At 53.7% G+C, this 14,750-nt stretch overlaps 1 protein-coding gene across 1 annotated transcript; it reads left to right on the top strand.

The window, feature by feature from the left end:
• The first annotated feature begins 277 nt into the window (after positions 1-277).
• Positions 278-10,072, top strand: MYBPH (myosin binding protein H). The gene is made up of 10 exons (XM_029085924.1): positions 278-608; positions 851-985; positions 2,775-2,942; positions 5,866-5,954; positions 6,949-7,144; positions 7,469-7,608; positions 7,749-7,908; positions 8,736-8,872; positions 9,314-9,500; positions 9,900-10,072. Exons 1-10 carry the CDS (start codon positions 278-280, stop codon positions 10,070-10,072), a joined length of 1,716 nt encoding a protein of 571 aa, XP_028941757.1.
• The last annotated feature ends 4,678 nt before the right edge of the window (positions 10,073-14,750 follow it).

The raw sequence follows: 14,750 nt of genomic DNA, 5'->3' as shown, positions 1-14,750 counted from the left end.
AGGTGACAAGTGCCAGCCGAAGCCTATAAAAGTCTCCCAGCCCCTGTTCTGGCTCAGTGACCCGGTTCCCCCCTCCCAGCACCGCCGTCCCAGAGCGGAGACCGTCGGTCCAGAGGGAAGACATCTGGTTCAAAGCAGGGACCCCTATTCTGAGTTGAGATCCCAGATCTGGAGGAGAGACCTTTGGTCTGGAGCAGGAATCCCAAAGCAGAGCGGAGATCCAGGAGCAGAGACCCCAGAACATCCTCCTCCTCCCCAGCCCCCAGGCTTTGCAGCAATGACCGGCAAAACAGCACCTCCAGCCACAAACCCGGCTCCAGCCCCTGCAAAGAAACAGCCGACCCCAAAGGAAGAACCAGCTCCAGCTCCAGCTCCAGCTCCAGTTCCAGCTCCAGCTCCAGCTCCTGCTCCAGCTCCAGCTCCAGCTGCTGAAAATCCCCCAGCCCCTGAGCATCCCCCTACCACGGAGCAGCCCAAAGGCCCTGGAGATGAGCCTGGTCCTGTCCCCACAGCAGAAGCAACTCCAACCCCTGCAGAAGGTCCCCCAGCTCCCCCGGCTGAACCCCAAGCTCCAGCCCCTGAACCTAAGCCTGAGAAACCAAAGGCAGGTGAGGATGGGACCAGACACTGAGGTGGAGAGGGGAGATATGCAAAGGCTGGGAGGGGGTGTGTGGGGTGTCGGGATGAAGGGATGGAGGGATGAAGTCATCAAGGATATTTCTGTAGTGGAATAGAGCTGGGGGATTAGGAGGATTTGGGGGTCCTGAAGACCAACATGGAGGTTGGGTGATTGCGCTCCAACAGCCCCAGTACTCAAGAGGCTGTCCTCACCACTGTGGGTTTGTTACAGAGCCGCCCAGCTCTCCCTTGTCTTTGACCGTGGAAGAAGTGAGTGAAAACTCCGTTACGCTGACCTGGAGAGCACCGGAGCAGACAGGCCAGGCGGGCCTGGATGGATACGTGGTGGAGATCTGCAAAGATGGAAGTAGGCTTGGGCTTTCCTGACTCATAAGCGTGGAGAGCTGGTGTGTTGCTGGGAAGGCGTGGGATGGAGCTGGGCAGAACCCAGCAACGTGTTTCCCTGGGCACCATTTCCCTTTCTTTGCCCAAATGGGTTAATTTTAAATGGCCATTGTTTTCTTCCCATGGAAGAAAGGGGCTTCTCATTGGCTTCAAATAGTAGTGGTGTCTTTAGCAGGTGGGCTGGACCAGGCTTAATGTCTCTGCCATGTCCAGCTGGAGGGTGGAGGACAAACCAGCATTCCCACTGAGGATGGTCTCTGATGAACTCCAGCTCTGCAGAGACCTGGGGTTGGGATGGTGATGCCAGACCTCAGGAGGAAGAGTTCTCCCCTGTTTGCCCAAAATGAAGTGCAGAAGGAATGGGGATAAGGTGGGAGGATGAGGGAGGAAAGGATCTTGGGCAGGGCCTAAGTGAGATGGGGCTTGAGATGCCCAGAAGAAGGATGGCAGGCTGGTGGGTGGCAGTGTGGTTCTCTGGTTGCATTGCTGGTTGGTGGAATGATGTAGGTGGATGACTTGTGTTTTGGGCACTCTCTTGAAGCCCTGTTTGGATTTGGAGTGAAGGTAAATGACCTGTAGGGCTGGGAGGATCTGCAAGGGGAAGCTGGGGCTGGTGGCCTGGGTGCTGCTTGAGACTGGAGTGGTTTGGGAGACCTGGTGGTCCATGGGCCTTGGGAAACTTGATCTATGACCCTTGGTTGTTTAGCTTGTGGCAGGCACGATCAACATATACTTGGCTGTGGGAGGCTTTCGTCATTGGCCTGGGGACTGGGGAGGTAACCACGGCTGGATGGGATGCGTGAGGAGGCCCTTGCGTAGGACAAGGAAAGATGCAGCCATTCCTGGAGGGTACTGGCTGACAGCCACCCAAAGGTCACAGTTTTGGGTGCTCTCCTAGCTTGCTTTGGGTTTGGCTGGGTGACAGGAGATCTCTAGTAATTCAGTGATAACCCCCATGACTGCTGGATTTGGGCTGGTGCAAGACCCTGATTGGCTAAAATATGGTGAGATTTGAGTGAGGGCTGGTTTGAGTAATGCCAGTGGTGAAAGGAAAGAGGAGCTGGTAGGATTTGGCTGGTCTGATGGCACTGACAGGGAAACCTTCTTGGTTTGAAGGTGCACATGATGGCTTAGCAAACCTGGGCACACGTGGGTTGCTCTAGTTACCGGCTGGGACACCCCAGGAAAACCTCTTCAGAGGTTCAGCACATTGCAAGGCTGTGTTAGCTGGCTGATGTGTGAGGGCTTCTGTGTCTTGGCTGGGGGGTCAGTTTGAGATGCCCCTTCCAAGCAGGAAGAACAGTTGGAGAGCTCTAGCTGGCTGGTGGCTGGTGATGACCTTGCCCAATGTGGACTGGGGAACATGGTGAGCCCAAATGAATTGTCCTGGGGAAGTAAGAGGAGCAGACTGATGGGCAGGATGGTCAAAGGATTTTAACTACTTCCAGAAATGCACCTGGAAGGTCAACAGGGATAATGTTTGTTGGCCTGATGCCTTTTCTTACTTGCAAGTAGCCTCCTGCTCAACAGTCGAGCTTGTGCCAGCACTTTGTACCCCACGCTCCTTGGCAGGTTGGAGTGGCCAACGTCCCTCTAAAATACCTTTTTCTGCTGGTTCCCCAAATCACTTAGTCTTTGCAAAGAAGAAGTTCTTTGCCTCTGGGTTTCACCTCCCGTGGCTTGATGCTGCTATCTGGGGTGTGTGTCTGTCTGTCCATTGCATGACAAGTGCTCTGCTGGGTTCATCGTAGGTACAGACTGGATGACTGTGAACAAGGAGCCTTTTCTTTCCACCCGGTACACAATCCAGGACCTTGGCTCTGGTGACAAGATCCATGTACGGGTGAAGGCTCTCAGTGCCAACGGTGCCAGTGTCCCAGCTACTTTGGAGAAGCCGGTCCTCATCAGAGAGATCCACCGTAAGTAGAGCTCCTGCCGTGCACAGTTCCTGTGTGCTTTGCCAGCAGAGTGAAGAAATCACAGTCCATCCCTGCAGCCTGAGCAGCCTCTGCCCTCTCACACGAGATGTTGTTCTCAATAACTCTGTTCAGTTCCCTCAGGGTGGGAGGGAGTAGCTTCCTGACCTCAAGATACTGATCTTGTAGATAGTGAAGCTTTAGGGGGTGGAAGGACTCAAAATGCAGAGTCACATTTTTCCATTTCATCGCCAGAGCTCACAAACAGTCTCACTTTCAGCACATCTCCTCTCCTTGGCCACGCTGACTGATCCACCACCACAGACCCATTGGTCAGCTTTGTTTATTTAGCTACGGGAAAGTCAGGAGCTGAGAGTCTGGAGCATGGGAACTTTAATCACCCTGAACTCGCTAATGAATGACTCGCTGCCATGCTCAGCAAGACTCACATTCCTCCCCGGGGTGCTGCGAATGCGCTGACGCTGATGGATGATTGCGAGGCTGGTTCTCACTTACCAAACAGCAAATTTTAAACAGATTTATTTTCCTTTTACAAGGAACTATTAATGCGCAATAAAGCTCTGGAGAGACCTTATAGTGACCTCGCAGTACCTGAAGGGGCTCCAGGAAGGTGGGGAGGGACTTTGGCCAAGGGCAGGGAGTGACAGAACAAGGGGTGATGGCTTGAAAGTGGCAGAGGGGAGATGGAGCTGAGATGTGAGGAAGAAATTATTTGGTGTGAGGGTGGTGAGACAGTGTCCCAGGTTGGCCAGAGAAGCTGTGGCTGCTCCTCCCTGGAAGTGTTTGTGGCCAGGTTGGATGAGGCTTTGAGCAACCTGGTCTAGTGGAAGGTGTCCCTGCTGCTGGCAGGGGGGTTGGGACTGGATGAGCTTTAATGTCCCTTCCAACCCAAACCATTCAGTGACTTTATGAAGTTTTCCTATTACTCAACACATCAGATTTTTCAGCTGCTTAAAAATAGCAATAATAATAATAACAAAAGTTATTTGAGGAACCATCAGCTTTTCTTAGGAAAAGACTTGGAGAAGGCTATCAGCATCTGGAAAGGGTCTTGCAGGATCCATCCTCTCAGTCTGCTCGGAGGAGGGGAACATGGCTTAGTGGCTGGTGTCTGCTGCCTTGTTCACCTCTAGATCTCAAAGTGATCCCACCATCCCTTGTGGGACTGGGGAAACTGAGGCATGTGGGACAGGCCTGTGGGACTGGCATGAGATGCCAAATACACAACTCGTGCTGCCCACTCCCGTGCTGCAAAAACCAGTTCAAACCCCTTGTCCCTGCTGCCTGAGCTTTGTCCCAACCACATGCACCAGCTGAGAGGTGGAAAACCCAAGGAGCCAAGACTCACACACAACTTGCTCTTGCTCCATGCTGGTGGGTTTTTTTTCTTCTCTCTTTTCTTTTTGCTAATGGAAACACTTCATCAGCAAACAGCACTTGCCTACTTTTGCATTTAATTTGAAATACAGCCCTGTGCACACTGCCTGGCTCTGCTGAGGAGCAAATTGGTCCCTTTGCCTTCCCATGTCCACCCCAGTGGCACTGGTGTTGTGTGTTGGGTGCATGAGTCTGCTCCTCTCTGCCCCATCTGTTACCTTCTGGTCTTCACATTTTACTCGGGACTGAGTTTTGTACTTCTCACGGGTTCGTTTATAGCATCACATGGATTTTAAATAGCAGCAATACAGATGGCAGAGAGTTTAAAAACAGGTGGGACGAGTGGGTTTGGGAAGTGGAGAGAGACAAGGAGAAACCAGATGAAGATTCAGTGTGGGAGTTGTGTTTTTCAGGGAGCTGGGGAAGGAAAAATACCTTCCCACCTGCAGCAGCATGTCACCTGGGCCACCAACCTCGGCCAGCCCTCTCCGGCTGAGCAAGACACGTGAGCTGGGGAAAACACCCATGAATTAACATTCCTCTGCTGAGGTCAGGTTTCTGTGCCCCACTGAGAGTGATGAGCCCAAGTGGCAGCATCGATGCATGGATCCCTGGAGCAAATAGCAGCATGAGCAGAGGAGAGACCATCTCAGCTGTTGATGGGGCCATCTGGGACCGCTGAGCATCTCCCTGCTCTCTCCAGCCCACTGATGGTGTTTCACACTCACAGCTGTTTAGCCATCGTTCAGTCCTGGTTTAATTCTGGCCGTGCCCCCTCCCCAGAGCTAAGCTCCAGCACGTTTAATCCGGGCAGAGACACACAGCTCTTTTATGAGGGGCTCACGTAAACCCAATGCCTCTCCAGAAGGATCACCGAGTGGCACCGAGCCGGTAGGGTTACACGGCTGCTATTTTCACCCCGAGAAGGAGACACACGCTCCATCAGCATTCTCCAGTGGGTTTTTTGCTTATCTTTGTTATGTTCCCTTGGGGATGTTAGCCTTCGTTTTAAGCCCTGGGGCTTTCACAGCTCTGCTGTGAGTAACCATGCACCACCTTGGTCTCTCAATGGCCTTGAGCACGAAGTGAAGTTGGAGGTCTGGTAGAGCCTTGTCCTTGCTGGAGGTTGGGTTGTGTGCCTCTGGGAAGTCTGCTTTCTGAGCTGAGGGAGAAATATTTCCTAACTGGGAGATCTGTCCTCTGCCTTCCTACCATATAGGATGTGCTGTAACTCTTCTGGTTAAGCCCATGTTGATCTCCATGGCCTGGTTATAAAAAAGTGGCTGAATAGTCCATTGAGGTGGTGCCATTGAGTTGGTGACCTGATATCTCAAGGGTTGATGTAATCTTGGGGTGCAGGCAATGGGGTAGGCTGATGTGGCCCTGCAGGGAAGCAAGCACTGTCCAGGAGATGAGAGTGAAGAGGTGGATGTGTTTCTGGGTAGGATTTCGTGATGGCCAAGAAGGGGCATGTGTGGAGTGGGACAGCAATTTCCTTGACCTCATGGTATGACTTTCTGGTCCCCAGAGCTCCCGAGGATTCGCATGCCCCGTCATCTGCGTCAGACTTATGTCAGGCGTGTTGGAGATGCCGTGAACATGATGATCCCTTTCCAGGTAGGTGGATAATTTGAGATTTAGGCTTTTTCACTGCATGTTAGCTTCTGCAGTGACTTTTCAAGCCAACATGACATACCTGGAGCCAACTGTGGGCTAGCTTGTCCTGGTCCATGTGTCTCATGGGCCAAGGGTGAGAGATGGGGTGGGAAACTCTCTCCCATTCCTCTCTAGCTCCCATTTTTCTCCTGCTATGTCTTTGTTGATGGTGTTGGCAATGGGACAACCCCAAACACACTAGGGCATGGGCTAGCTATTGCTGCTGTCTCAGCCCATGAACCCTGTTCAGCTCGTGCTCCTGGCTGAGCCTGGCAGGGATCTGGCCACATAGGACAGGACCCCACAGCACAATGTTGAGGGTCCCCTTGGGGAGAGCAGCTGCCTTTGGAGCAGGACAGCCCCAGGGCTGTGTGATGGCGGAAGTGGTGCTGACACTGATGGGCAGAGCTGAAAGTCCTCTCCTCAACTGATCCATCATTTACTGGGGCATCGCCAAAGCATCTTCACCTGGGACAGAGAAAACCATCCCTGAAACATGCTTGGCCAAGCAGGGGGAAGAAAGAGGCAGAAAGCTGCCCATGAGATGAGGGATCTGTCCCTACCACGTCTCATAGACAGTTGGGAGCCTGCACTGGCCATGCTCCAGGTATGAATTGGCCCTGGATGCTGCATTCAAGCCTTTGCTGCTAGGCTTGAACCTGGGCTCACTTCCTGGGCCATTGGAGCACAGCTCTGCCTGCAGTGCCTTGTGTGAGTAAAGCTGAGCTTGCTTCATGAGAACTTTGGGGGACCAGCATGTTCCAGCATCGTCCCTGGAACCTGACGGCTTCCTGTCAGTGGAGCTGGCATGGATCAGCTGTAGTTTCTTCCCTGGGGCACTGCTGGATGGGAGAGGCTGTATCCAGGCCACTGCTGCCTGGAGAAAGTGGAGTGACTCTGCCCACACAGTCTTCCCAGCCAGTGACTCCTAACCTGCCTTTGTGGGTTGCTCCAGGGAAAGCCGCAGCCCGAGGTGATCTGGACCAAGGGTGGCCAGCCCCTGGACACCAGCCGCATCAACATCCGCAACACAGACAAGGACACCATCTTCTACATCCGCCAGGCACAGCGCAGCGACTCGGGCAAGTATGAGCTCACCGTGCGGATAAACGGAGCTGAGGACAAGGCTACCCTGGACATCCGAGTCATCGGTAAGGCTGGGGAAGGGACCCTGCAGGGTGACTCTATAGCTCATTTCTGCCCCTTGGTTGGGAGTAACTCTTGTTCTGGGTGGGATGGGACAGGGGCAGCAACAAGACAAGGTACTCTGGGGCCCCTCTTCCAATGGGATCTTCTCCAGCATCATGGAGGTGAAGTCCACTGGTTGGGGATGCAGGGTTTCTACCAGCCCATGCCCACCACAGCTTCTCATCCCTTGTGTGCTGCAACAGGGTGAGAAGAGATTAGAAGCAAGGTGCAAGGGATTGTGGAGGCACAGAATTAGGATGCCACCCTGTGAGGGTTTGTATTTGCAGAGCCACCGGGCCCCCCCCAGAACCTGAAACTGCTGGATGTATGGGGCTTTAATGTGGCCCTGGAGTGGACCCCACCGTTGGACAATGGGAACTCTGAGATCAAGGGCTACATAGTGCAGAAGTCAGACAAGAAGAGTGGGGTGAGTCTGGGCACTCCTGGGCCCCCCATGCCCTGGTGCTGGGAATGCCCTGATGGGCGAGGGGGAGCTGTCTCCCCCTACACTGTCTCCATTCTCTGGACAGCCTGCCTTTCCTCACAAACTCTTTATTTTCCTCCCAGAAATGGTTCACAGCGCTGGAGCGCTGCTCCCGCACCAGCTGCACCATCTCCGACCTCATCATTGGCAACACCTACTCCTTCCGAGTGTTCGCGGAAAACGCCTGCGGGCTGAGCGAGAAAGCAGCCGTCACTTCTGGGGTGGCCCACATCAAGAAGACAAGTGGGGACAAGGCCCTGGCTAAGGAGTTGGGGGTGGTGGTGGGCAAGAGGGGTCCTGTCCCCATTGGGGCTAGTGGAGCTTCCTCGGTGTTGTGGTGGTGCTGCTGGGCTGGTCCCCAGGACAAGCCCTGGAGGGGTGAGGGTGTGCAGCCCCAAGGCAGAGGTCCAGAGGTCCCCTGCCATCCTTCTACACCTTCTTTCTCCTTTGGGGAAGGCTTGTGTCATGGTCAGTGCTGTGGGAGGGATCGAGGCATGGACATCCATGGGGTGAAATCAAAGCAGGAGCTGGGATGGTGAAGGACGCTGTGGCTTTGGCCTCACAACTCAGGGCCAGCAGAGGAAGAAACCCCTGCAGAGGTCCATCTCAGGGCCAAATCTTCAAGCCAGCATCCCTCAGCCCTGCTCTTCCTCCATTTCCATCCTGCTCCCTGGTAGAACACCACGAGCTGGGGTCTCTGCCACCTGCAGAGCTTACCTCCAGCTCCTATTTCTGTGCACTGAAATTTGGGGATGGAGTAGAAGATCCAGAGAAGTACCTGGCATGGATCTGACATGCTGCACATAGTATGCACCATGGTCTTGGTTTGCAGACTGGCATCTTCCTCACAGGGGCTGGACACTAAGATGGTGTGGTTGGATGAGAAAGGATTTATAGACAGGGCTGGTCTGAGCTGAAGACCAGGCCCTTGGGTCAGGCTGGAGGTTGTCTGGCTTGTTATGTGAAGGAGCAGAAGTATTTTGGAGTACCTGGGTCTGAATCCCTTTGACCATGTGCTGGTCAGCCCAGGATCCTGAGCTCTACCTCAACCTAGATAATTATTTTCTTAGAAACTACTTACCAGTCAGAGAAGATCCCCCAACGGGACATGATGGAACCTCCAAAGTTCACCCAGCCCCTGACAGACCGAACCACCACCCGGGGCTACAGCACACATCTCTTCTGCTCCGTCCGGGGCTTCCCACAGGTCAGTGTTTCCTCCATGGACAGCATCGCCTCCATGTGTGGGTGGCCACCAGTGGGGTTTTCGCAAGGTGGCTGGAGGTGTTGGGAGATGGTTAGTCATGTTGGGTTAGGGTTGGATGAGGTTAGGGGGTTGCAGCTGCTTTCTGAGTCAGACTGGGGCAAGTTTGGGGTGTTTCTGCATATGGAGATGGGGGACTGGTCTTCATTCAAGCCATGTCTTGTTTCCTTCTTTGCTGGGGGAGGACATGTGGAGCAGTGGTTAGGATTCCAAAATGGAAGATTTACCTTTTCAAACAACTTCTGACTGTGAATCCTGCCATGGCCACCAGCTTCAGGCAGGGCCAAGGCAAAGGCAGAGGGAGGTGGCTGCATTTCAGGGCCAGTTAGATTTCTCATTTCTCTCCCTGCTTTAAACAAACAAATAAATCCTACTACCTTCCAGCCCAAAATCATCTGGATGAAAAATCAGATGGAGATACGGGAAGACCCCAAATATATAGCAATGATTGAGCAAGGTGTCTGCTCCCTGGAAATCCGCAAGCCCAACCCTTTCGATGGAGGAGTCTACACTTGCAAAGCTGTGAACCCCTTGGGAGAAGCCTCAGTAGACTGCAAACTTGATGTGAAAGGTAAGATTGGCCAAGGAGATAGAGGAGCAGGTCTCCTTGTCTGCCTTTTCCCGTTCTCACTTTCACAGTGGTGTGGTTGGTCCCTGTTTTGTGTTGATCCTGGTGATGGGGGAACTTAAGGACACTGGGTAGCCCTGTGGAGCTGGAGCTTCAGGCTTCTTGGGTTTATGGTCTTGAAGCGTCTTGAAATCACCTTCCCTCATTCATGGACACAAAATGGGGAGGAAATTAGAAACTGCAGAGCCAAAGGACCAGAGGTTTTTGTGGAGACTGGGACAGTCACTTGCTCCTCACTGTGTCTACCAGCACTTGTGTCCCAAACCATCAGCAAGCCATGTGTGTGGAGACTATGCTGAACCCCCTCTACTTGCACCTGGGTTGTTCTGATTTATGTCTCAGGATCCTGCCCAGACTTTCCAGCTCACATTTCCCTGCCTCAGCAGAGCACCCAGCCCAACCCTTGCATTGAGCTGCCCCTCTTTGCTCCCCACAGACGCCTCCTCTGCGTGCTGCAGACCCACCTCGGCGTGCAGGAGGATGCATGCCCACACATTTTGTTCCTCAAGTGGTGATGTGTCCTTAGATGCATGTCATCCTTATTATTTCTCCTCTCGTGGTTTCCCAGCACACTTTTGCCCCAAGACATGCTCTGCCCTACTTCCTACGCAGGCAGGTCTCCAATCTGGCAGGCGCCCAGCACCTTCGGTCCCTGCTGAAGCTACAGGAATGTCTGCGTGGCACAGGGTCGGTGCTTGGCTCTGCAGCAGCTGGTGCCAGGGCTTCCAGCGGGTGCAGTGAGCACTGACCCAGCTGGCTCTGGCCAGGCTGCCCTGCAGGCAGGGCTGTCAGTGCAGCCCTGCAGGCAGCACGGTGAAGTTGGCCAGGAGGACAAGCTTGTCATGATGCTGGGGACACAAAGCACCTGGGAGTCACCCAGGTTGGAATCTTGGGGTCAAGCTGGTTGGGAGCAGGCAGCGATGGTGGTGTGATTCCTTGGAGCATGCAATTGGTTGGACTCGATGATTTTAAAAGTCTTTTCCAACCAAAGTGATTCTGTGATCCTACGAGTGTGCAGGGGTGGTGTGTGTAGGTGCACATTGGTGTGTGCACATGAGCAAGTTGGTTATGCCCTGGCTCATTTTTGGAAGTCAAACAGGGAGTAAGATGAGGGATTTCCAGGGTTTTATATCTCCCATACTCTCCTGCAGTGCCCCAGTGAGGACAGATCAGAAGGAAAGATGAAGAGCAAGGTAGGTCTGGGTTGGGGCTGCAGGATGGAGTGAGGGTGGATCACTTCATTGGGGATGGAATGGGTTGAGTGTCCTGGATTAGCCTTTGTCACCTGCTGAAGGAGCCCCAGCTCAGATCTTCCTTCTCCCATGGCTGGAGATACACTGGTGGTCTGGGATGCTGCAGAGCCTGAGAGAAACCTGCCCCTTTGCAAGGTGGAGGGAGGGCTGTAAATAAATAAATAAATAAATAAAAGCATGTGGAGGCTGCTGTGCATGGCAGGCAGAGCTCCAATTTGCAGGCAGAGCTCAGAGACCTGGGGTACCAGGGGTTGGAGGCACATGAAAGGCAGGTCCTGGGGCTGGGGACAGGTATAAAGGGGTGTGAAATCGGGCTGCGGGATGGAAAAGCAGAGTTAAAGGGTTGTACCTGAATTTTGTGGGGCAGGAGAGGGTGGAAGAGCTGGGCTGGGTTTGTCTTGTATTAGAGCCGTGGCTGGGATGTGGTTTCCCACCTCATCCCTGAACACTGGTCTCTTGGCCGCGATGCCCTCACAGGACCTGGATCTCGTTCCTTTACCTCAGGTGGATGCTGCAGCTGCTGTGCGGTAGCGCGGCACATAGTGATGCTCCTGGCCATGGTCTCTGCTGCCTGCTGGCCTGTCCCCTCCTTGGCAGTGCTCTGGGGGGGCCTGCACCTCAGCCTGCCATGGCATGGTCCTCTCTGAATGTGAGACTATAAAACAAGCCTATCTCAGGGGCTTTGTTCCTAATAAAAAACCCCCCAAAACTGTCTGTCCTGCTTGTTGTGGGGTTGGCTTGGGTTGGGGGAAGGTAGAGGGGAGATTGCTGCCAGGGATGCTGTGGTTTCATGCAGCCTCCCACCGAACCACGGATGGAGGAGATGGTTTTTAAGCTTGGAAAGAAAGGACCAACTTTGTAAAACATATATGAAGATGACTAAACCAGAAGCACCTCAACAAGGAGGAGGATGGGGAAAACTTTCCTTCTGGAGCTGGAGATTCTGGCTGGGGAGGTGGGGAAATAGCAACATCAAAAGTGTGACATGTTGGTGCTTCTTCATCAAAGCACAATTTCTATATCCACACCAGTGATGTAATGATCCAGCCATGCACTGCCATCAGCATCCCCTCCCCACGGCATGAGACGGCGGTGCAGGACATGCCGATGTGTTATCCAGAGGAGGAGGAATTGGCCCCGTTAGCTACTGATGGCTCATGTGCAGAAAGATGACTCGTTCCTTACAGCTCCGAGACAGCTCGGGTCAGATGCTGTTTATTAACAGAGAGCCTAGACAGATCCATCAAGTTAACTAAGCGCCTCATTAACCAGGGTCAGCAGTGCCGGGTGCCTCCTCCACCAGCACAACCTCCCCCTCACGCTGATGGGTCTGGAGTGTGGATGAAAGCAGGAGCTCTCCCAGCTGCATGTGGTCATGGGGCCAGACCCAGGTTCTGCCCTGAGAAAAGCATATCCCAGCAGGTCCTGACACTGCAAATGTGGGTGCAAATCTAGCTTGGGCATCTGCAGATCTGAGCCCAGCCCACCCCTGGTGCCACTGGAGAGCAAAGCCGGGCAGTACCTATGGCTAAAACAGCTGACTCCTCTCTGCAGCATCTCTCCTGCAGCCCCTCTGCTTTGTCCCCATCTGGCCCCCGTCATCCATTCTCCATCCCCAAGCTGAAGTCCATGGGGGTATTGCTGTTCCCAGGGGCTCAGCACCGACACAGCACGGTCCACACCAGACATTGTTTCCACCATCAGAGGGCATTGTTGGATTAAATTTTATCCCGACTGATGGTCAACCTGGTTTATTGAGATGGTTGGGGTTAGTGACGATACCAGCAGGATGAAGGTCGCAGTCAAGAGCAGGTCTTCCCCTGGCATGTTCACTCCTGGTGCTGGACACTGATGGGCATGTCCTGGTCCCCTTGATGTCCCTGGCATCTTAGCACATGGTTTTGGCCAGTGGGAGCCTTGGGGGACAGGTACTGGGAGGGGTTTGTTAGCCAGGGGTTTACTGACACAGGGAAGAAGCAGCATCTCCAAGACTGTGTTGTGCTGCACGCTGTGCCCTTTCCGGCCTCTTAATGCAGTCCCACGGGGCAAAGGCTGTATTTGTAACCCCACAGGGGACTGAGGTGGGTAACAGCATCCACTTTTAGTAAGCTCTCTCCTGGAAAGGTCTGGGGAGCATGGAGTGGAAAAATCCAGTAGATGTTTTTTTCTGAAAGCATTCGTTCACATGCCTTTTAATTTATGGGCTTCCCAGTCGTCAGGTTTCTGGGCACCTTAGCAAGGATCAGGCAAAGGCATCAGTTCCAGGAAAGCAGCCTCTTGCAGAAATAAAATGCGAGTGGGAATCAGACGTGTGCTCGGTAATCAGCAGCCCTAATCCGAGGTCAAGCTACTGCTGTGCAAAGGGACCATGGGCACGGGGCAGGGGGGACCTTCCTGCACCAACCTGGGGTTGCAGCGTCCCCAGGCTCTGCTGATAAAGGGTTTTGGGTTCTTCATCTCGAGGAGGCTGGGAGGGTGTTCAGGACACCTCCATCACAATGAGACACAAGGAAAGGATTTGTTCCTTGCCTTTGGTCTTCTCTGCTTCCGTTTTGCCCTGTGGGATCTGAACCAGGAACATGGGTATGATATACCAAGGCACTTACAAAATGTGGGAGGCTGAGCTTCTCATCCTTCCCCCCACCCTTCTTTGCTGCCCTTCTTTTCTACTCAAGAAAAATGGAGGAGCTCCCTCCAGGCTAAACAGAGCTGGCTGCAGAGGTGGGCCCAAGGGACACCCAGCAACCCCATTGTCCATGCTACATGTGCATGGCATGGTTCTCCACAGCCAAAAAACCACCCAAGCTCCTTTTCCATTCTGTCCCCTCCCAGTCTCTGAAGGAACTTGCTGCAGTTACTTTGCCCATTGGTGATGTTGGAGAGACATGACCCTCCTGGGGCAGAAGGGTCATAGGAAGTGTGTTTCCAATGGCAGATGGGTGAACAAGGGATGTTGATAAGAAGAAACACAATTAATTCAAATTAACTCTTCCCACCACATCTTCAGCCCTGGAAGATCCTTCTGCAGAGCAGGAACTGGCAGTGTGGCTGCCAAGTCGGGACCACAGAAGTGGACGGGGGTGATGGTCCATCTCCAGCCACCCTCTCCTCAAATATGACCAATACGCCCTGCCCATGGCTAAACCTGAGGTAGACATAGGGGTTGGAAAATGCCCCTGTGGCAGCATCAACACTGACGTGGTGGCCTGCAGCTGTCCCCTGCTTGTCCCCAAATGGGAGGAGGTCCCTCTCTGCTCCCCTGGGCCATGGAGGTGGCTGCATTAACCCACAAAATTTGGGTCAAAAGGGTTTGGCTGCACAGGGATGGTGGTTGGGAGAGATGAGACATATGGGCTGGGAGACACTTGCTTCTTTGCACAGAAGACAGGCAGGAGAAAAGAGGGGAAAATGACTCAAAGCCAAAGTAAAAGGAGAGAGAAGACACATGGAGGGGACATAGCTCCCTGGGTGTAGCTCACAGGGGTGGTGGGTGCTGCTGGGATCCATGGGGAGCCATCAGGGCAGCAAAGGGTACTTCTTTCAGGGTACTCTGGGGCTTCCTTTCCCCTCTACCTACCTCTCTGGTAGCATTCAGAGTTGGAGAATGACCCTTTGCTCTGTGGGGTGGTGGATTCATTGCCCTGTGGGTGCTGGCATTGCCATGGGGTGCCTCTTCCTGTCTCTTCCCGTGTCTCAGCCCAGCTCATCTCTCCCTGGTTACAGGGGGAAAGAATGGGCTTGAAAGCTGAAGAAATCACCCTGGACTCTCCTGGTTCTCAGCAGCTTCACTCCCACCAGAGCACTCCTTCACCCCAGTGCCCAGGTACCCCCATGGGTCCATGGATGCAGGGGCCAGAGTGGGAGGTGACCCCAGCACCACTGACTGCAGTGCTCCAAGGAGCCAGAGGTCTCCATCAATGGCAGAGGACCTCCTGGGTGG

The sequence above is a fragment of the Antrostomus carolinensis genome, unplaced genomic scaffold, assembly GCF_000700745.2.
Source record: "Antrostomus carolinensis isolate BGI_N321 unplaced genomic scaffold, ASM70074v2 scaffold34187, whole genome shotgun sequence".
Taxonomy (NCBI): Eukaryota; Metazoa; Chordata; class Aves; order Caprimulgiformes; family Caprimulgidae; genus Antrostomus; species Antrostomus carolinensis.
The sequence above is the reverse complement of the archived record's forward strand: the minus strand, read 5'-3'. Positions and strand labels throughout refer to the sequence as shown.

Excerpts from the sequence above, each read along its gene's own strand:
- MYBPH (XM_029085924.1), top strand. The coding sequence starts at position 278 with ATGACCGGCAAAACAGCACCTCCAGCCACAAACCCGGCTCCAGCCCCT. Across the intron at positions 609-850 it reads GCCTGAGAAACCAAAGGCAG|AGCCGCCCAGCTCTCCCTTG; the intron begins GTGAGGATGGGA and ends GGTTTGTTACAG. Across the intron at positions 7,909-8,735 it reads GGCCCACATCAAGAAGACAA|AAACTACTTACCAGTCAGAG; the intron begins GTGGGGACAAGG and ends TTATTTTCTTAG.